Below are 23045 nucleotides of genomic sequence, written 5' to 3'. Positions count from 1 at the left end.
TTCTTGGAAAGGCAGAAAAGCAGGGGATCAACTTTCTCATTCTCATTTCTACAGACTTTCCTAATGCAACTTTATTGTTACAGCCCTATTAACAACACCACATCGATAATTTCCCTGTTGATTTTAAAATCCACTCCTTAAAAATTTTCTTAAAAAAAACAAAAACACTTGAATTGGGGCTCTTTTCGGCTGGATATAAACACATGAATCCTAGTACACTTCATTTGCAGACACAGCTGGGGCCCGGCAGCATATTGACCACAGATGGACCTGGCAAAGAAGCTGTACTCCACACACACACACACACACACACACACACACACACACACATACACACACGCGCACACACACACACACGCACACACACGCACACACACACACGCACACACACACACACACACACACACACACACAGGGCCTCAAGGTCATCCTCCCATTTTTAACAATGACCATCCATTTAGTTCCATCACCTACTTGTTTGACAGACTGCACCCATTGTACCTGTTTTGAAATAAGGTGAAAAACAGCAGAGGAGCAGCACTGAGCGACGGGAGGGCCAATAAAGCTGTCAGCATGTTCAGGTTGACATACTCTATGAAGACTGGGTGGTTACGAGTAAATTGTGGCTGCTAGATTGTGAACTCATCTCGTTGAATTGCTTGCTGACTTGTCAAGCTGTGATTGAGTCCATTGTGGACATAAAAATATAAATCTTTAAAGACAAACAATAGAATATAATGCCATACAAGAAACGGTGTGTTGGACAAATGTAGATGACTCACCCCATCCCAGGAGGTAGTACCAGTGCAGATGCTGCTCCTCTGCAAACACAGCCACCACGATGAGCGTGTGCAGGTAGATGCCTTCGCAGAGCATCCAGAAATAATTGCAGCCAAGCATGTACATGTGGAAGAAGTGCAACACCTTACAGCCAACCTGCAGAAACAGCCCAAACAGTTTATCTGTTTTGTCTGTTTTTGACTTTTTGTATTGAAAGATACCTATTACAATAATTTAATTTTAACACTCCTGGCATCATCTCAGTGGGAGACCTAAAGAGCTAAGTAGATATATCTGCATTCCTGGCACAAAATCATTAGTCAGTATTATCCTTTTACAGACTGAGAGGATGTTTATTCATTTACCCCCTCTGGAGGGACGCTGAGATGGAAATGATGATTTTTCCTTGTATGTTGAATTTTCTTTGATTGTGTTTATCTCACTTTGCACAAAGAAGCAAGAGCATATTCATATCTTATACAAGAGGCTACTATGCAATTTCCTATTCATGCATCCACCACAGTGTGACAACATGACAGCTTTATATATTCTGTTGCTTTGATTGAGTCATCATCATAATTTCTTGAAAGTAATAACTTTGATGACATATCATTATGTCAATCTTATCTCACCACAGTCTATTAATGCAGTAATTATCAAGGCTCTTATGGATGTTCGATAAGCTATAATTCCTCTAATGCCAGGTAATGGTTCCAATGAACCTGACTGTATTGAAGTCTACTCAAAAACTCTCAAAAACCTTTCCACAAAAAATAGCGGTTAGTCAATTCCATAATGTTTTCTTGTCCCTGCTCAGATAGACTTTTCTTTCCCTTTGGCCAAATTGGCTCCAATAAAATTCAAGATGGTGATAAAAAACCAAAACCCACATTAATCCGCATCCTGCATCTCCTGCTGCAAAACATGGATGTCTCTGTCATGGCATCTACTCAGAAAGCTCAATATTAAACTACAAAACATATTTTGATGTTGTTACATAATATTACAAAAAACATGTTTTTCTGGCTTCCAATTCTTTTCATTGGTTTTGATGATTCTGCATTCTTCAAATCATAACTTCCTGGTAGAGTTCAGTGTGTTGTTGTTGCTGGTTTCAAACCAAGTGACTGTAACACTTGATAAAAGTGTCCCACAAGGATCAATGTTAGTCCCCGTGCTATTTAGTCTGTACATAAGTAATATTTATTTTCTAACTGAGCATTGAAATGTCAACTTTTATGCAGATGATACCATCTGTTTTTGTCTGTTTTTGATGACCCTCCTATCCCCCTTTTATTCAACTAAAGCTTGTTCTAATTTCCAAAAAGGCAAGATGTGAACTGGTCTCTTGATGTTCAAACTCCATGCTCTCGCTGGACATACAATCGAGACAGTAAAGCTTTATTAGAGCAGTCCTTGTCTTGCCTTCAATTACAGAAAAAACATCATACAACCCACCAGACTATCTATGTATATATCTATGTATATGAATTACATGAATAGGTTGAATAGTCATCTCTGACATCAGCATACCTGTATTTTATTTATAAAACACAATATTGTCTAAGTTCTCTCTTTAATATATTAATGTATCAAAATGAACAACCATGACACTAAATCAGGTTAGGATAGGTTAGCTTTAAAATATGCTTATACCAACTCTCAACTGGGGAATACTTGCTGATATTTTTAATACAATAAAATTTGTGATATTTGTAATTAGTATGCCTGTATTGCGATGATTGTTTTGAGTGACTGAATTGTTTTCATTGTTTCTTTATCTTTATCGCAATGGCACTTCCTGAATAAATACAGTTACAGTTTTATGGATGATGTAAACAACCTTTGTATAAATATATACATATTTCTAAATATTCACATGAGGGTTTCTGGTTTGCAGTCTTTTGTTAAAAGAGCATACATGCAGCCACAGTATAATTCAAATATGCTGGCATTACTATTAACTGCTGCTCTCAGGGGTCCTCTTAGCTCAAAACACACAACAGTCATTCACTTCTAAACTTTTAGCCACATGTCTCTCCCGCACTTTCCTGCGTTTCCCTTTCCACTTGAGGAATCTCCACTATAACAGACACAGACTCATATCAGTATACAGAAGGTCAGGTCACTTACTTTTCACCAGTTCAGACCTGTTGTTTATTTTGTAGCTAACCAAGGTTTGTCTAAAGTTACCGACAATGTTCTGGTTTACAAATCAAGCTGCTATAGATCATGTAGATGTTTCTCATGTTTTCAGCCTCCTCCCTGGTTTGACATAAGCTTTGGGGATTCACTCCTCCACACTGCTGGCAGGCCAAACCAGACTCTGTATCACCACACCAGAGAGAATAACAAGAGCTTGTTTTCTCTGTGAGAGCAAATCTCTACCACAATCCACTATTCCTAAATCACCAGCGCAGAAAAAAGGCTTTTATGTCTCACTTTGGCAGCGCTAAATTTCAAAATGTTTCCCAAAAGACACGCGCAAATCCCAATCAATGGTGCTTGTGATTTGTTCTTTGGCTTCCTCTTAAAAACTGGAGCCATGCTGACCAATTTTATTTCAGCGAGTTAGCACTACCTGACAGTCCTATGTCAGAAACTAACAGATTAAACACAAACATTTTTGACAAATGGCGACAAGGAGAGATTTGAGAGGAAGCCATTGCACAAAATATATATATATATATATATATATATATATATTTCCTCACATTGATGATGATGGCTGTGATTCCTGCCTGCTTTTTGGATACATTCAGAGATGGGATGTGAATAAAGACAGCAGTCAGGCTGAGCCAAACCTCTGCTGTCTCCTGGATGTTTCCAGTATGTTGTTGGGCCAATGATGCTCCAGCTCAAAGGAAGCTGAGGCTGAGGGGATTGTGTGAAACGTGCGCCAACTTTGACAATCCTATTTGCTGGTTTTGTTGTTTTTGTATGACACCTTGTTCATCTGAAATTGTTTTTTTCATTTAGCTCAAATTTTCACACATACTCATATTGGAAGGATTTTGATTTTAAGTACGTTTTTTTAGCAGGTAATATTCTGACCCAATTTTTATTCAACTCTACATAAAAGCAAAGCAGATATGATCCTTTTATGGAGTTGGAAAAACTCTGCAATAACAACTTTTAAGAAGCAGCAAAGCACCGAGTTAACAGGCTTTCATTATTTTGATTTCCAAAAAGGAGTGGTTCTTGAAGAGTAACATATGAATTTATGTTCAGTCCTGATAGCGAGACATTCCTACAAGACAGATTTATCATCTCTACCTAAGCAGACCTCTGAGTTTCAAAGAATTCGCATAAGGCATTAAGTGTGACTCCAAAACAGGAGAATGTGGAGGAGCGCAAAAAATGTCTGTCGACTTTGCAACACTGCCAAGAAATGGCACATTGAGATGAAATGCTAATTAGGACACCCTTAAAAAAATCTGCTCTGAAAACTTTTAAATATTTAAACTATAGAGCAACTCTATTTAAATTTCATTCTTGGCTTTGCATACCAAATGAATTTTAAAAAGTTAATTGAATTTTTTTCTCTCTTGCATAATTATTTGGTTTTGCACCAATTGTATTTCATTTCAAGATAGTGCACCGTATCCTCTTCCACACACTATATTCTACAAATTTTTTTTGTTGGCCATGCTAACATATGGCTCTAATTGGTCTGTCCACCATTTTGGTCCAGATTGAAATATCTTGACGAATACTGTAGGCTACTCTAAATTTCAATAATGAATTGTAAGGCTTTTGGTGATACAATAACTTTTCCTTTAGCGACATTATCAGGTCTAGATTTGATTTTGGTCAGTTCTTTATGGGTCATGATCAAATACCTGCAAAACCATTTATATTTACACCAACATCAGCTGTGTTGATGTGCTGTTGTTTTGTGTTGGGTGCTAAGTAGAACATTTTAGCATGGAAATTAAACTAAGATGGTGAACATGGTAAACACTGTTTCTGTGTCTGAAATCACAAATCAGAACCTCAAATTTTCTGTCTACCATTTCATTTGAGTCTGAGTTCTTAGGGTGAAGATGTATCCTCTATACTGAGCCATTAGTGAGAGGTGCGAGTGGACACGAGGTGGAAAACAACCCAAAATGATTGAGATCGTATGAGGGAAAAGTTGTTTTAAAACTGCACAAATCTCAAAAGTAATGAGTGGAAAATGTTCATTATCTCAAGAAGGAAATATGCCGCCGGAATAAACATCAGTTTCAAAGTACGAGAGCTTGCACTGTTACTGTGAGTTTAAGGCTTGAGGCTCTGTGTTTAGAGTTTTTGTTTGGGGATTGATGACAACAGATAGAGGAGCTGACTAATGGTTATGGATGAAAACTGTTTCAAATTATTATGTTTATAATTTTCCAGAGAAAAGATTCAAACAAATTTACTGAGTCTATTCTATTTGGCTGATCAATAATACTGATTAAATCCTGCCTGTTTATACTGCAGTCATCTCTAATACCAGTTTTTACAGTAAATAAGCACATGTGGCAGACATCCAGTGTCTGGTTTATTTTGAGAAAGAGCATGATTTGATTTAGACATGCTGTTGTTCCAAATACAATAACCAGAATGAATGTGCCAGTGCTATTTACTTTCTTTATGCCAAGGTTGTGCTTTTCTACACATGCTGATGTTTTTTAGGTGTTTAGGTGGTGTATGGTAAAAAAAAAAAAAGAAAGAAAAAAAAGATAGGCAAATACGTATGCTGTGCCTACAGACTCACCGGGTTTCTGCCCACCACGTCAGGATTGTTGACCACCGCTACCAGGTAGATGATGGTGAGGGCAGAGTTGAGCACATAGGAGCAGAAGAGGTTTTTATGGAGGGTGATCCTTTGGCAGCTCAGACTCCTGTGTGAAGAGAGAGGCCGTTTGGTTAATTAATAAAAATAACAAGTTAGGAATAAAATCCCCTTTGACACATAAAAACGTAACATTAAAGGAGACTAAAACCTGACACAACAGAGTAACTCACACGACTGGCAGGCCAATAGTTTAATGAGGTTGTCAGCTGCTGCTACAGTCTGTAAAATATCTGGGATCTTTCATCTCAAAATGATATTTGTGGCTGGTAAAAGAAATCCCTGGGATCAACAAGCTAGATTCCCTCTAAAATGCTGTACTGTACATGCTAGTGCTGTTAAATAATGCATAATGGATCCCAAGGGTGCTTCCTCATTACCTTGGCTGGCCACTCAGAATTAATAGCACAATGAAATGCTTCCCATGCAAAGTGAGGCTAACTATTAGAATCAAAATCGTTTCAAGTCATTCATATCCGGTAGTTTTTTGTTTTTTTTGTTGGTAATGATTGAATAATGTTTTTAAATCAGGGCAGCAATTAAAAAGAGGAGTGTGTTTAAGGCTGAATGAAACCTTGCACCAAATATATTTCACAGAATATAACCTCCTATAAATATGTCCTGCTCAGTTTAAGAAGTTGTATTCTTTTACTGCTCATGGCCAATTTTATCTTTGTTGAGTCATAAAACCCTCGAGACCCAAGAAAAACAGGAAGAGCACTAAGTTTCCTCAGGCCAGGACAAAACAACATATACATCTGCACTGTCTCTTCCAGAGGTTACCGCTAACAGAAATGCAGTAAAAAGGAGATGCAGGAGCTGCTGAGTGCTTATATACAAGGGCTTTTTATCCAAAAGGAGATGTCAAACACAGGCTGAACCCTTATGGCAGCGTTGTTCATGCTGTCACAGGTCCTAATGTCTTCGGATCGGCCGTTCGACCAACTCCTGTTTTTCCACGGCAAGCTGGAGTATTTTCATCTGGGAATCTTGACAGTGTTGATGTCGAGTCATAAATAACAGAGTGCAGCTGTACACCACCACATACCATTGTAAGCTTCACATCTGGATCTTATAAGAAACATTAAGCCTGCGATATTTTAAGTGTTCTCGCTATAAATATGCTAAGTAATGGTTAAAAAGAAAAAATAAATAAAAGGCTTTCGGAGCCAATGTCTTTGGGACTTCATTGAGATCTTAATTTGTTCGGACTTTGATCTTGATGAATTGTGAATGTCCTACTGAATTGCTGCGTAGCTGCATTAAGAGTCTGACTCAGTGGGTCTAGGGGGGTTTTGTGATAATGCACCTGCCCTAAACACGGCCACTAAATTTATGAGTGTATATAAAACTTTGCAGCGCACTGAGGGTCTCGTACAAGATCTGTTCTGGATAACAGCTGCGTTTAGGAGGTCAGCACCCCTCAACATGTCAAATTTTACAACCGCAGCATTCGAGAACTACATGGCCAACAAAGTAACTCATCCAAATATTGTTACAGAACATAAAATTATTATTTTTCTCCTCAGGCTCCACATTCAGGTTTTTCAACATTTTTGTGCCATTAAAAACGAAGCTGATTAAGTTCTTTCCCAGAGATAAACTTACAATGATATAAAGTTTCAACAATGTGCAGACTTTTGCACAGTCTGTTCACTTTCTCTAAAGCTTTATTATTCCCAGATTTCACACACATTAACTGAATATTATACTTATCCCTCCTTCATCCACTTTGTTATTTTCAACTATTATCTAATTGAATTTCAACAGCAGGATCTCAATTAATTGCGCCCTTTTTACCTCTGGGATTAAGCAGTACATTGGGATGAACGATTCTTAATGAGCAATGCACTCAGGTGCACACGTTTCCAATAAGAGCAGAGCACACACGTATTTAATGGACGTCACAGCCCTCCAGTTTTAAATCCTAAATATCCATGAAATAAATGTGCTGTACAAGGAAACCAAGTCTGCATGAAATTAGCCAAAGTTTAAGTTGTGTGTAAATGACACTCGGTGGAGCAGCAGAACTATTTTCAGGTCGATAGCTTGCATTCATTTGTGATAGAGAAGATGGTCATAATGTTCGACTACAGTCCTCAGTGATGATTTAATACACCACCAGCAGAAGTTCTTTTAGACAATGTTACATTTACACAACATTTGCCCCAGAGTAACCCAGTGAGCAAACAAACAATCAACTCATTTGACTGTATTATAAAATCAACACTGAAAAATCTTTTGCATGTCTCTGGGGCAAGTGTTTCAAACTGTAGAACTAACTCCTGACTGAAGACTGAAGATTCTGCTGACTGACCAAAGTACTGCTCACGATGAGTAATGAAATGGCTGCAGGAGACTGTAGCGAAAGCCCAGCCCCATCTGTGTGCCTGTCAGATCCACTGAGAGCAGGGAAGATTATTGAGCCTTTAAGGGCAAAACTACCAGTGATTAATCATTTCATCATCATTGAATAGTGACAAACTGTATCAGCCACTGTCATCATAGCATAACCATCCCGAATATTCACTTGCATCGGTAGCTACATTCTCACACAGAGGACAGAAACATCACATTTAATCCATTACCTGAAGTAGAAGAAGATGGCCAGAGAGATAAGCAGGGAGGCTATGGATAAAGCATGACCCACAATTGCCATGTAAAACAGGATGTACGCTGACTGTAAAGAAAAACCACAAACAAGATAACATGTGGAGCATTACTAGTGGGAAAACGTTAAAGAGACAATATTCAAAAGAAATGTGACTTCTTTGAGGTTTCACGTGTTGTATTTTGTGGGAGGAAAAAAAAAATCAATGCTACATTTTTCACTTTGAGGAGGACACAATGTTCAACAGGGAATAAGAAGCATTGGTTGTGTTTTGCAGCCTGGGTTTTATATTTGAAGTTTCTTCCATTTTCTGTATCAACAATATATGATGATACTGCTAAACCCAACTTTACAGCAGAAAAAATGCAGCACCGACACATGTAATCAGGTTTTAAATGACTCCCCACGATAAAATATTATGTTAGAAAAATAAGACCCAGGATGTTAGTCAGCAGGCTGAACGTTCATGTGAATACTTTTTATAATAAGAGCTCTCATTTTAAAATACAGGAATGAAACCAAACTATGACTACTTTTAGGATTGCAGATATTTCTTTTATTGTATTCATAGTACATATACTAAGTAATACAATCTGATAAATGATTGCCACAACAGACTGAGACTTAAATAGACAAATTGTGACTAAATGAATGAATACATATTATTAACAAAAAGAAACTACTTTTGGTGACAGTAAAATTAGATTATGAAAACTCAGGGTCAACAAATCCAGAGAAAGGTGGAAGAATCTTGCAATTTAATCAAACTACACCCTCAGTTCGTGGTGTGAAAGAGAGAAATAAGAGAAGACGTTGGCATCAACCCGGGCCTTATCAGAAAATCGTGGGACATTTATTTTGCCTCATTTCTCTTTTGGATCATACTGATAAGGCGGTTTGTTCTCAGACCCTTCGTGAAGCTGGAAGGCTGAGTCAGCAAAGATCAGGTTTCTGTGGCAACAGATGCAGCAGCTGATCTCTGGTTCGGTTCAGATCGGCTGACAGATTTTTAGTCTTTCACCTAGGTTTGCCAGGACAGCTGTTCCAACTGCCTGGTGCACTGACTGGATGCAGCAAGAGAGAATTTCTTGCAATTCTTTGCAGAGGTTTTGTTTACGAGTTGCAGGTATTTGCAATTGGCCAGTTTCCTTGTTCCAGATGGGAGAGCATAGGATTAGTTGTTGCTGTTTTGTTATTTCCTTGGATATTTTTCTGGGTGAAAAAACCTTTTGGTGACCTTGTTCTTAGATTTAATTGTATATAAACAGTATATAAACGATGGCAGGGTTGGATAGGGAGTGCCTAACCATCAGTATAACAAAAAAATAAAAAGCTTGCTAATGGAAAGCCAGAAAAAAACAAGCAAAACAAAAATCACAAAGTGCAAAAATATCTTTGAAGTGCAAATTTGGCTTTTGTGCAAGATTTGGTTTGGTGTCGAAAAATCTTAACATAATCAGTCAATTACTGTCATCAACTTGTGACAAATAATAACAAAAAAAAACATTAACAGGAAAACTTTCAGCAGTCCAATATTCTTTTTAACCAAACACATTCATAACCTTCATCATTCTGACTTTTGCATCACGACTGAAAAGAGCCAAGTTATTGGTACAGTATTGGTACTGAGTGACCTAACCAACCACAAGCCAACATCATGATTATATTACCATGTATTGTATATTGGATAATATTGATTAAACCATTTATAATATATTTAATTAAAGACTTTTGTAAACAAGTTAAAAGTCATGTGAGACCACACAAAAAATCTCTTATAGTCCATGACTGTGTCTGATGTCCGCATTGGCAAAATACTGGAATGAGCTCTTTGGTGTCCTGGTCTGGTTTCCGTGAGGAAACGCGGTTAGCGGCTTGGTACAGCAGCCTGGTGCTGTTGGTGATAAGACTGTTGTTAATATATGATGATGTTGAGACACTCCTCTCTCCGGGCCCATCATTTTATAATGACTGTTAAGCCTGTGGGACAGTGGGCTTGGAATAATGTGGTTTTGTTCCAACATAGAATATGCAAAGTGTGTTGAAGTGAAAAACAAACAGCTGCTTTACCCTTTACCCTCATTACCTGTGAGATTAGAACCCAGTTGACTCATTAAAAATACAAATCATACCTGTAAGGAGTTAATCAGTGACCTCTACCCAAACAACATTTATATTTCTATTCCTGCAAGTAAACACATGCACCAATTCAGACGAGGTGTGACCTCACTCTGTGCATTTTCCTTTTACTTTCCATGTGTAAATATTTCTGTGAAACTATGGGCAACTATTTCAGAACTATATTTCCAGTTTGCATATTTTCTCCCATGTGCCCACACTGCAAATACGAGAGGACTCCAGGCAACAAAAGAAAAGATTATGCTGACCCATCACACTGCAGTAGATCTATGAGAGCAAGCTACTTTATCTGAAATTAATTACCTTCAGTTTTGCATTAGTGTTTTCGTTGCAGAGTGTGTAGTTGGACCAAGTCCTGTTAGTATCCGGGTGGCGAAACCACTGACCATCCTCCCCACAGTACTTAGTAGCCTTTTCTGCAAGCAACAATTAGTCTTGGTGAATAATTCATCCTCAGTGTAATTAATATAAGTAATTAATATTTTATGGCCTATCGTCTTTAAAAACAGAAGATCAGGAGAGGTTAACTCTTGAGTCTCACTGCTCACCTGTGGGGTCAAAGTCCACAAAATAATTGGGGCAGTTTTGAGAGGTGTAGGTTCCCGCCGGAGTATCGTCCCAGCACAGCCAGCCATCCCAGTTACGACTGCAGTATAGATCTGCAGCATTGATAAAGTCACAGAGGCGGTTAAACATCCACAGAGGAGAGGCACGAAAAGACAGAGTGAGCTTCAGTAAAGTCGATATTACCACTACCTGATTTGTTATACGGTGCATCTCGATTCATTTTCTCAAAGCATTTGTACTGGCTGTCGAGGATTTTCTTTCGCACTATTTCCTGTTCTTCTGGGTTAACCGTGGGGCTGACCGTGGCCTCGTTGACGGGCTGTACCTCAGTGTCCCCTGAGAGCTGGGCTGCTGCCTTCATTTTATTGACACACACACACACACTCATTATCATTCAGGATAACACAATGAGCAGTGAAGCTATGGGCAAAAAAACATGAGACATAATAATGGCATTTATGTGGAGAATTTTTTTTTTTTGAGTACAAAAATACACCTTTATATGGTTTATGGTATAAACCTCAAAAATGAGGGGGAAACAATAAAGTAAATGGCTCCCCATTAAAGAGAGGTTCAGTATTGGAAGCCACATACATACTATTTATTTTGTAACAGTGGTGGGGGGCCACATGTCTCGAAACTTGCAGGAAAAGCCATCAGTATTTTTAAGCCTAGTTACAATTCGTGATCTTTCTGATGAAAAGTTATTTCATAAACAATACATAACCTTCTCCCTAAAGTTGACAGCACAGAGTGTATAGTTAGTCCAGGTCTTGTTGCTCTCTGGATGGCGAAACCACTGCCCGTCCTCTCCACAGTACTTAGTCGCCTTTTCTATAAAAAGAAGAATTATATGATTTTCTATAAATCCGTGCAGCTGTGTCCTGTGTCCGATCAAACAGATCAAAACTCATCATTAGAGTTTAACAAGTCATCAGTAGACCTTTAAAATAGCAAAAGCTTTGAGTCTCACTGCCCACCTGTGAGGTCCATGTCGGAAAAATAATCAGGACAGATTTTGGAAGCGTAGGTTCCCGCTGGAGTATCGTCCCAGCACAGCCAGCCATCCCAGTTACGACTGCAGTACAGACCTGCGGCATTGACAAAAAACACAAAAGTATAATTACAATGATGGACCTCTTGTCTGTTCAAAATTGTATATACACAGTAAGGCTCCACGGATACTAAATAGTATCAGTACCTGATTTGTTCAAAGGTGGATCTCGATTTATTTTCTGAAGGCATTCGTATTCATTCTGAAGCATTTTCATTTTCTGTGGAGAACAACCCAGATGTTTCAGTGTTAGCCAAAGTGACCAAATGACTTAACCCCTGATGAATACTGATTAGCAAAAAGAACACTATATTTCACTTAGCTCAGGCAAGTGGATTTGGTTGCCTAAACCAAAAGTAAACCACACCCACAGTGGAGGCAGACTACAAAACTGTCATTTCACAGCTTAGGTTTGAGGACATGTTGCATGGACAGAAAAGGCAGCGTGGACAGACCAACCAAAAGGACGTACTAGTGCTACGATGAGGACATGATGATCGACGGCTTCCCACCTACCACAACTGCTGAGCCTCATTAATATGGCAGAACTGGGAGCACCAATGGATAATGTTAATTAAATCATTTCTTTGATCTCTGCAGTCATGGATGGGTTCTTTTTATTTAACTTTAATCTTAACTTCAAAGTAACTGTATCTGTTCACTTCAGACTGATCTGGTGCACATTAGGATCCTAAAACAACTTAGTACTTTTATAGTGGATCAAACTGGATCCACTACTTGCTGGAACAACAACACGTAAGTGTAAATCTGGTAGCTGCTGAAATGGATTGCATTTGAATTATTTTGAACAAATTTGGTGCTAGTTTGAATTAGTTGATTTTCTGAAAAAGTGAAAGTGAAAGCCCAACCGTATGTGCAATTATTTTTATTATGCTTTTGTATATGTATATGGTTTGATGTCTGAGCAGTGAAAGCAAAATGCACATTACATATTTTGCTTGTTTCTTATTTAATTGTGAGTGAGGCCACATGTCCCAAACTTCCAGGAACACCCAGCAGTCATGTTAAGCCTAGTTACTAAGAACCTGTATGCAAATACATAAAGCAATAAATTCGAGAGATAGTTTATTACATCAACAATACTTTACCCTCTGTCTCCTCTCATGGGTGGTTGCACAGAGTGTATAATTGGTCCAAAGCCTATTGGTCTCTGGATGTTGAAACCATTGCCCGTCCTCTCCACAATACTTAGTTACCTTTTCTGAAAAGAATAAATTCCACCTCTTTAAGTTCTGTCAGCAGAGGATTTAGAGGTGAATTCATCATGAGAGACTAAAAAGTTACGAGCAAAATCTCTAAGTCTCACTGCTCACCTGTGGGATCAAAGTCCGAAAAATAATTGGGGCAGTTTTGGGAGGCATAGGCTCCCGCTGGAGTATCGTCCCAGCACAGCCAGCCATCCCAGTTACGACTGCAGTGCAGACCTGCAGCATCAACAAAAAACACGATGAAACGTTTACAGGCCTCTTGTTCAAACATTTGTCCAACATGAAAACTCATGTAGAAATCATGCAGATAGAAAATAAAAAACATTTGTTGGTAGACCGGAGTAGCATACTGGGTACCATTAGACAGCATCAGCACCTGATTTATCATGAGTAGGATCTTGCTTCATTTTCTCGAGGCATTTCTTTTCATTCTCGAGGATCATTTTTTCTGTAACACCGCCTCTTTCTGTGTTAATGCCTGTGGCCTCTGTACTCAGCTCTCCTGCAGCATCTCTTAAAAAATGGAGGACTTCCTTTTGAGAAAAAAAAAAAAATCACATGTTCAATGTAAAATTAGTGTTCAAACTGAGGCAAGCTTTGTCTCAATCTTCCATTACTCACGGGGAAACCAATATCCAGATGTAAATGTCCAAATAGCCCTAATTTGTCCTTTGAAGCTGTCTGACAGGTTGAGCCAGTCTCAACCCAGTTACCCAATTCGTCACAATATTTGGTCACTTTTTCTGTAAAGGAAAAAAATCATGTATTGACTTAATGACATCTTGAGAACAGCGTAATCCATTAATGATTATCCTGAAAGCTTCATGTACTGTATCGGATTACTTAAAGGCACATTATTGCTTCTGTTTTGGGTACATGTGCAGTGGAGAATTTCTCTATATTCTTTGGCTCTGTCTTTGTTTTTCAGCAGTAGTATGTTGGCATTACTCAAACCCATAATTCGGGCCCTGAATCTTGGCATTACAGAACAACTGTGATTTATTTAACTTGGCACACATCATCAAACGTTATGTCAAACAGACAATTCCCTTTTTGGAGTAATTTTCTGGCAAATTCTCAAATGTCGGGCTTAAAACCACATGTACTGTAGATCCATGACTGGGTTAAGAGTGAGATCATATTGTTCCTGACAACAACAACCGTAGCACGACTGCCTAGTCTTCTCCGACAGCTCATCAACTGTTCAACAATCACATCCAACTGTACATCTCCCTCAAAGCCTCATATCATCAGCATCAGTTTTCAAACAAGGAGCCATAAGGGGACTCTTAACGTCACAGGCATTTTGGGAAGATCCTTTATGAGCCCTCTCTTACAGAAACACCTTCTCTGTTTGCCCATTCATATTCTCTCTCCCCATCCATCTCTCTGATTCTGACATCCCTGCCTTTTGTGTAATCCCTCTTTTCTTTGCTTCTTTTTTTCTTCTACATATACCCTTCATTCCTCCCTCTGTCCTCTCCCTCACCTCCCTTCTCTCTATAATTTTGCATCGCCTAAATCAGACATGACTTGACTCTGGATCTCCTCAGCATTATTCATAATGTAAGAACTGCACATACTCTATTAACTATTTATACTTCAGTCTAAACATTAAGTGCACTTATAGAATCAATTTTGATATAAATAAATGTCTGTTTTCATTCCATCTGACTGACAAAACGAAATGGGCTAATGATTTACCAACAATCCAGATTATTAATCTTTTATACTAGCCGTCCTTTACACTCACTGTTGTGTAAGACTGTCTATACTGTAGCAGAACTTTGAGCTAAATGCTTTCTAACATGCTAACAAAGACGCTAACAGGCTGGTGTTTAGCAGGTGTAATATTTAGTGTTCACCATCTTAGTTTACCATGTTAGCATGCTTTGCGAATTAGCCTTAAACACAAAGTACACTGAGGCAAATGAAAAATTTCTTACAAATTATGGTAGTAAATGAAAAGCCAAGGGATTACTAAAGTTATTGCAGTTATTATTTGTTATCTAGTAGATAATGAGATATTTCACCGGATAATCTGCTGGTGGTGTTTGATGAAGATATTAGGATTTATCCTCTGGCCATAATAACAATCAGCCAATTGTTGTTGAGATATTTCAGTCAAGACCATAGTGACGGACTGACCAGCTGACCGATAGACTGTTATTGCCATGCCTAGAGCCAATAAGCTAATAAGAAAAAAACTTCGTAGTCAGCACGGACCTCACAAAAACTATGACCTACAGAACAGAAAATCCAAAGAGAAAATGTTGCAGTACTAGCAGACTGTACTATCTGGGGAGGGCAAAAGCACTACAGCAGGGAATTTAGCCAAAGAATTTACATCTACTTACTGCTCAAAATAAATCATATCTGCTAGGGATATGATGCATAAAACGTATTTACTTCAGTGAGAAACTCACGTCAGGGAACTGACTGTTTATAGCAATTATATTTTGAAGAAAAAGCTCTGTTATTAGAGGGAACAGAAAGAATTCAAAGAATCTCAGCAGTAACACTGGATTCTGCTTGGAGAACCAATCCCCTTTTTTAAAAGAAAATCAACCATACAAAAAAATAAAAGGAGGAAGTTGGGGTAGAGGAGGGGGCCATGGCAGAGGATGGTGTTAGCATGAGCGAATCAGCAATGTGACAACTGTCTGATTTTAATGGCAGAGCGGTACATCTACCATGAATATTATTGGACTTTGCTAGTCAGCTAGTAGCCAAGCAGTTGGTGAGAGAGCCAATGATTTTGAAGCATGACTGAAACAGTTGATGCCAGTCAGCTAATTCAAACATGGCATTCTGTGTAATTCCTAATAACTCTAAGCTCTGTATATTTTGTCATTAAAGTGAGGATATCTGTGACATTTTAAATAATTATATAATGTGATATAATTGTTACTACAAAATCTGCAGTTCTTGCATTATGAGTTTTTACAAGGCTCAGAGCACAACCTAATAATGAACCAGCTTTCCCCTAACCGACCTAATGCCAAAATTAAATAGAAAAACACAAAATATAAGCTAAATATAAACTTCCTCCCTCAGCTCCATGACCCGTCACCTCCATCACATAGAGAGAAGACTGGATCATTTCTCTGTGATGCCTGCTGACCTGGAACTAAAAAGTTATGCAGAAATCGCTTCCAAATTCCCACCAGTCTCGATTCAGCGAGCTTGTTGTTGTAGACTGGTGTGAGAAGAGCAACACTTTCTTACCAGTTGGGTCCAGGTCAAGATGATCTGGACAGTTTTGGGTTAGAGATGTCCCAGCTGGTGTCTCACTCCAGCACAACAAACCATCCCACATACGTCCACAGAACATACCTTGAGAGGAGGAAAAAAATGCAGTGACCACTCTGGTTAATTACCAACACACACTTTTTGTGTCTTCAGTTGTATACAGGGGAAGTGTATGTCAGAGTAACAGCCTCGAAAATGTTTACAACCCCACCACAGCTTCTACTTAAAAAGCCCTTTCAGGTAAGTTGTGCTTGAATCACTGCTGACAACACCACCATTATCTTTAACAAGAACAACAGTGATCTGATCCCAATCTACCACCTTACAACGTCACTGTCGTGACGCTCTCCCAGAGGTAATCAATTTGGCCTTAAAATGATTTGGGCGTCTCACCGGTTCTTTTTTCTTGGTGGTCTTTGTTGGACAGCTCGAGACATTTGTATTGACCCTGGCTGACCGCCTGGCTCTGTCCCTCTATCATACTCTGTCCAGGTGTGAGCGATGGGTCTGAGATTGGCTCAGCGCCTGCCGCAGCCCTGCACTGTAGAGACAACACAACACTAGAAGTGAGAGGAGGGGGGAAGAAAACATGGCTAATACTGACTTGGACCAGAGTGTGGAGTGTGCAGTATAAAGGGAGGTGTTAGTGTGCGTGTTTAGTTGTTGCTGATCTACATTCCCTTGACTGTAAAAAATAAGATAAAGCGTAAATATGATCTTGGAAGATGATGTTAGTTAAATTTGTAATATTTCACAGTTCTACCATCCTTAGATTAAGATACACATCCTTATATAAGATAAACAATCAAATGGAAGAGTGAGCAGGCAAAGTTTGTGGAGCATCTTCAAAGCTGATCTGATGAGGATTTCACTCCACTTTGAAATTCTAGTCACTTCCCACTCATGGATGTCATTAAAGTGTGTTTGCGAGCTCACAAAAGAACCTAAGCGGCTGATTTTCTCCAAGTGAATCTTATCTATTCTCTGCTCCACTGTTTGTATTTGGTGGCAGCATTAAGAAGGAAGAAGCCTGCTATACGAAATGCTGATTTTGATAATGCTGCTTGCTGAAGGATGAAGAGCCCATTTTGCTCTGACTTATCTAAAAAAAAAATTTTGGCTGAAAATTAAGCCTCTCATAATGCCAGGCTAATGCAATCGCAACTTCTGACTCATTTGAGGAATTGTAATGCTTTGATTGGGAGATTGTCTTCACATGCCTTATCATAATTGAGATGAAAACCTCCTACCTCTGGCTCTTTGTGGAGTGGAAAGGAATGCTCATTAGACTGAAATATCATTCTTACCTGTCTGATAAAAGCTCGTAAAAGGCAAAACGCTTGAGAGAAAAACTGTGAGGATGCTGACGTCCCATGTAGCAGTTTAGCAGCCGTACATATGATGTCACTCCAAACATTGAAGTAAATGACGTCATACATACGACCACCAGGCCACCACCAATATCAACAGATGAGCTGAACGAGCTCTCGCATCAAGGCCTCTCCTCACTTATTACAATTCATCAATCCTCCAGAATCAACATGACAGGACCACTCCAAAAAGAAAGTGCACAGCATAGATACATCAGGCACACAACATCTGGCAGGGGACACAATCCAGGCCCTCAATGTCAAGAATGATGCTGAACAGCAAAGGAAACTGAAGCAGTAAACTTCCACTTCACACTAACATTGAAGAATAGTGGACCAAATGTTTTTTTCGTATGGGACAATAACTCATGAAAGACATATATTTTTCTGCAGAAAAAGCTTTTCAACAATCCTAAAGTGAATGATGGGAATGATGCTGATGTGCCTTTAGCCTGTTGGTAACATGATGAATACTGCCTCTGCCACAGTGTTGAAAATGCCATTTAGGAGAGCAGCAAGTCCATCTAAATTTCAGAATTGGGGTTGTTTAATTATAAGACCTTCATCAGGCAAATCTGTATATTCTAAAGTGCCAAAATGTGTCACCCCTACATGCTTTATCTGAGATATCACATTTAGGATAAAACATCTGACCGATGACTGCACCACCCCAGTTAATTTAAGTGATGTAATTTCTCAAAACACTGGAGCAGACTGTGACTGTGACTCATCCCTCCAAGCTGAGCTAAAATCAGATCATGGGTGTCTCAAATTAAGATTTCACATATGGTGGGCAGGTGGGGACAAACCACCAATGCCCACTCCAATCCCCAACGCCCTAATAATAAATTCAGGAGATACAGACGTACATATGCTTTATTCTTCAATGTAAGAGTGGGATCGAGGTATGCTGAGGCAGGAATGAGCAGCAGCATGTATTTTGTTGCATTCAGTCATGAAAAGGACAGTACTACCTGTAAATTCCAACTTGGATTGGGCAGAGGCTTTTATTTTGAAAGGTACTGATGAATACTTATGGTCTTAAATTTCAAATTTTTCCTACACACATGGAAATATATAGTGGAAATATTTAATATACATTTATGAGAGTAACTATGTTTTAATGTACATGTATGTTTTGTTTTAGAGGAAGTTCACCTTTTTCTTCAACATATTGCATGTGTTGTACTACTGCTAGCTTGCTTGCTCCTTTTGCTCTGGACTTTTCCAAAGGGAAGTAGGTTTAATTTTATTATATTTAATTTTATTTTTTTTCTAATACAGTAAAGGGTAGTTATGCTGTTGCAGTCACAGGAAGTATGATCTTTGCTCAGTGTTAGACCAACCTACTATGTACAAATAAAAACAAAAGTTTTACATTTTTCATTTGTTTCTATCTCCACACAAAGACTAAATTCAGGTAAAATGGAAGACACCCCAGACTGTGCATCATCTGCATAAAAGAGTGACGATCAGTTACAGTAAGAAGGTGACACACATGCAGTCATGGATCACATATCCTCCCTTTCGGGGTTATCCAAGTTTGTAATGAACAAACTGAGCTAATTAAAGGCTATAATTATTAATAAGAAAATGCTGATGAAAATTAAGTAGAAGATTTTTGCTGATAAAAGAAAACCACTACACCACAACAAATAATATGTCTACAGTATTTAATGAAAATTTAATCCTATGTTTAAACAAACATGCAGCATACATAATGGACAAAATGAGAATGAGGACCTTAAAACGTTTACCTCACAGCATTCTTTGAATTTATAAAAAGAGCTTACCATCAGGAGAACCCAAAGGATCCACAGGGAGCCCACTAACTTCATATCTTCCTCTCCCAGGCAAATCTCTAGAGATGGAGGAGAGAGTGACGTGTTAAAACTATCAGAAAACAAGTTGTCTACCGTGAAAGTGACCGCCTGAACAACCACATGGCTGCATCAAATCAGGATTATAGCCTCTCAGGAGAAGACAGCAGCGGCAATCTTTAATCTGAAATGCAAAACACTGCAGCAGATGCACTGCAGTTTGTGACAACTCACACTTTTCTTGTGTATGTGCATGTGCATATCTCAGGGAGAGGAAGAGAAAGTCCTGTCAATATGTGAAACGAGCATGAAAGACTAAAGGTTGATTTGTGTGAGCAAAAGGAGACACAGAAGACAGAGACGCAGAAGACAGAGACACAGTCAGACGGAAACAGTTGACGGTTATTAATCATCTTGAGCTGAGCCTCCTCCTCTGCAGGACGGCAGCAGCACATCTGCCTGTTTAGTAACCGAGTGCATGAGAGATAGATTAGAATTTGCTTCAGATCTCTTTGCTCTGGCTTGCAGAGTCCCAGTTGGAGGCCCATCACTCTGCAGTTCGAACAGCTAAGACGACCTACTGGTTGTTTTCCACACCCCATAGCAGCCCATGGGGCAGGCTGTTGAGCAGACAGACATACATGAGCAAGTCCTATAAGTCACTGTGAAAGGTTAGCAGGATTGATAGTATTTGTTTTGGCTCTCAGAAGCACACTGATGGTAGGCTACTTAGCATTAGGATGACAAATAAACCTGGAACTACATTTTGCCAAGAACTTAAGGCTAAGAGTGCTGATCTCTGACCAGGGATCCCTCAGTTTTCCCTCTAATTTCTCATTTCTCTTCCATGCTTTCCTGAAATACAACACTAGCTGTAAATACAGTACCTTAAAGTAGATATGGGGACATTTATTAATATCATTAATATTGGTCCCAGATGTCTTCTAGTTCTGGATCTAGACACAGAAAGAGCCCGCTCCTCAATCTCAGCCCCAGGCCCAAATATAGACCTACCCTCTGTCTCATTTGTGATTTCTGTATCAATATGACAGAAAATAGCACGTGACTATTGTGGTGATCTGTTCAAATGAATTTTTAAGCAAGGAATGCCAAGTATTACCAGTTCCAGCTTCTGAATCATTAGGATTTCGTGCTTTCCTTTGTATTATGTGAGAGTAAACTGTATATATTTGGGTTTTGGACTCTTGACGAGATAAAACAAGTAAATTTTATGTGTAAATAAAAAAAATGATTAGGTGTAATATGATGCTAATTGTGTATGGACAGTGTATTGGAGTGTTTTGAAGTTACATTAATTTGGTGGTTCTCACTGTATATCTAGTATTTCCAGTTTGCATGAAATGATACAGCAGATTCATTTCTTTCACACCAAGAAAATAAAATGCTTTACTACACCATCACAAACACCTGACGATCATGTCTGTAAAACAACCAAAAAAAAGCCCTTTAATATTTCCTGAAACCAAAGGTGATGTGTTCAAATGTGTTGTTTTGAACCAAGTACCCTAACCCGATAGTTGCTGCTTACTTTCAGTTGACAGATGAATCTGAATCAGAATCTCAACCCAACCCAACCAATCACTGATTCTACTCAGCCATGTTCAGCCCACTCCTCAACTCTTTAACTGTTCAATATTTCTAGTACAATAAAAGATGTTGACAGTGAAGGACAGGGCAACAAACCATTCCATACCCTTGGTTTGACAAGGAGGGAAGGGACAACTCAACAATCAAAGACAGAAGGCAGGGGAGGGAGAATTATGGATCCCAACATGGTCTCCTGGAGGAACAGATCTATAAAAACCATAATCATGCTGGAGCAGAGGCTGGACACCAGTCAATTATCAGCTAATCACCTCTGGGTGTGCATGAGCATGTGATTCTGTCTAAAAGTGAGATAATGGGATATTCTCTGCTAGAGACGCGTCTCTGCAAGTCAAATAAAATCAGGACAACTGACATAAGTGACTTCACATTAGCTACAGAGGTCAAAGGTGAAACTGAGTAGTTTCCTAGAGATCCTTGACTGTGAGGAAGGACAAACAGCTAGCAAGGCTCTGTCTAAAGGTTAAACAAGGCTCTAGGCAGATTAGACAACACTCGTGGGTAGTCCCTGGAAGGCACTGACAAACTATTTTGTCATTTAAAGATACAGGTTGGTTGAACAGAAAGTTTTACAAACTGTATGGGAATTATATATAGTGTGGGGTTGGAGGTGCAGCAGCTGAGATTATCTAAAACACAAATAATCCCTGGAACAGTTTAACATTATTACACACTCCCAGTCCATCAATAATGCATTTGCTAACAGTACATTTCATATCTTAACATCTCTGCTGCGCATGTGACAGTTGACTCAAACTCCAACCTCCCGGCTATGTTTGACTTTCAGCGGGTGTAGGCGGGGGTTGTTCTCTCTACGACTGTGTCTTTCTGCCTTGTCCATTAGCTCTTCATACGTCTCTAAACATAGACCCCCGGAGCATTCAGCGGGGCCATTAGGTCCGATGTGATTCAAATAGAAAGGCGTGAAGCATGTGTAGTTCATTACAGAGACAAGACCCCCCTTTAGAGAAGACAAAGGAAAGCACTCAAACGCGATGAGTGAGCGCATAGCTTCAGTGTACCGGTCTTCAGGAATGCTGTTTAGCCACTGTAGATCAAGTGAAAGGTCAATCAGTTAAAACGAGGATTTATAAAAAAAAATAAAAAAATAAAAACCCATTAATATAACTTAGATTATAAATAACTTTGAAAATAAAACATTAATTCATATGTGGTGATTGTCAGTAAAAAGCAAGGACTGTAAATGACTGTAAAAGGAAAACAGTTTCGCTCTTGAACAGGTCTTGAAGAGACATTGGATTACTTTACAAAACATCTACTTCTTTGGTATTTTACAAACACAATGAATGTTTTGACTTTAAAACTTATCATATCTTGTCTCTTTGTATATGTTCCATCCATTGTCTGCCCTCATTATCTTTATTCTCATTCTAAAACTCAAGTCTGACATCAACTAAATTTGTACTTTTCTTAATGCAAAAGACTTTGGAGTTTGGAGGATGTGTTTTTTTTTTAATTGTACTTTTGGTGGTGGCAGCCATAATGCCTTGGGCCTTCTTTGGTCGATCCCAGATTCGCTGTAAAGATTGAATTAAAGTGTCCTGATTGTGAGTATTGTTATTATCCATGTGTTTTCTCTATGGTCCTTCTCCTTTTTCTCTCCTTTCTTCCTCTTCCTCCTCACTTTACCCCTCATCTCTCTTCTTCCTCCTTTCCTTTTTGACATCATTACATCACTCTGACAGCAGAAGACGGAGCCGCTCGTCTCTTCCCTCTGGCAGTGAGCGGTCACAGGCACGGTGACAACACAGATT

At 38.9% G+C, this 23045-nt stretch overlaps 1 protein-coding gene across 1 annotated transcript in view; it reads right to left on the bottom strand.

Annotated features, from left to right (window-relative positions):
- The window catches only part of calcr (calcitonin receptor), a 61242-nt gene that overhangs the window by 14153 nt on the left and 24044 nt on the right, over positions 1–23045 (bottom strand). The window contains exons 3-18 of the mRNA XM_023408851.2: positions 19618–19685; positions 16848–16995; positions 16431–16538; positions 13824–13945; positions 13579–13735; positions 13308–13418; positions 13083–13195; positions 12121–12193; positions 11900–12010; positions 11647–11753; positions 11109–11274; positions 10901–11011; positions 10656–10768; positions 8191–8282; positions 5525–5651; positions 783–936 (exon numbers count right to left, since the gene is read on the bottom strand). Of these exons, the coding sequence (XP_023264619.1) occupies positions 783–936; positions 5525–5651; positions 8191–8282; positions 10656–10768; positions 10901–11011; positions 11109–11274; positions 11647–11753; positions 11900–12010; positions 12121–12193; positions 13083–13195; positions 13308–13418; positions 13579–13735; positions 13824–13945; positions 16431–16538; positions 16848–16995; positions 19618–19662 (1858 nt within the window). The 5' untranslated portion in view covers positions 19663–19685. The remainder of the gene's footprint in view (positions 1–782; positions 937–5524; positions 5652–8190; positions 8283–10655; positions 10769–10900; positions 11012–11108; positions 11275–11646; positions 11754–11899; positions 12011–12120; positions 12194–13082; positions 13196–13307; positions 13419–13578; positions 13736–13823; positions 13946–16430; positions 16539–16847; positions 16996–19617; positions 19686–23045) is intronic.

This window comes from Seriola lalandi, unplaced genomic scaffold (genome assembly GCF_002814215.2).
Source record: "Seriola lalandi dorsalis isolate HSWRI2012SDOR001 ecotype SW California unplaced genomic scaffold, Sedor1 jcf7180002054374, whole genome shotgun sequence".
Taxonomy (NCBI): Eukaryota; Metazoa; Chordata; class Actinopteri; order Carangiformes; family Carangidae; genus Seriola; species Seriola lalandi.
Note: the sequence above shows the minus strand (reverse complement) of the source record. Positions and strands in the feature narration are given on the sequence as shown.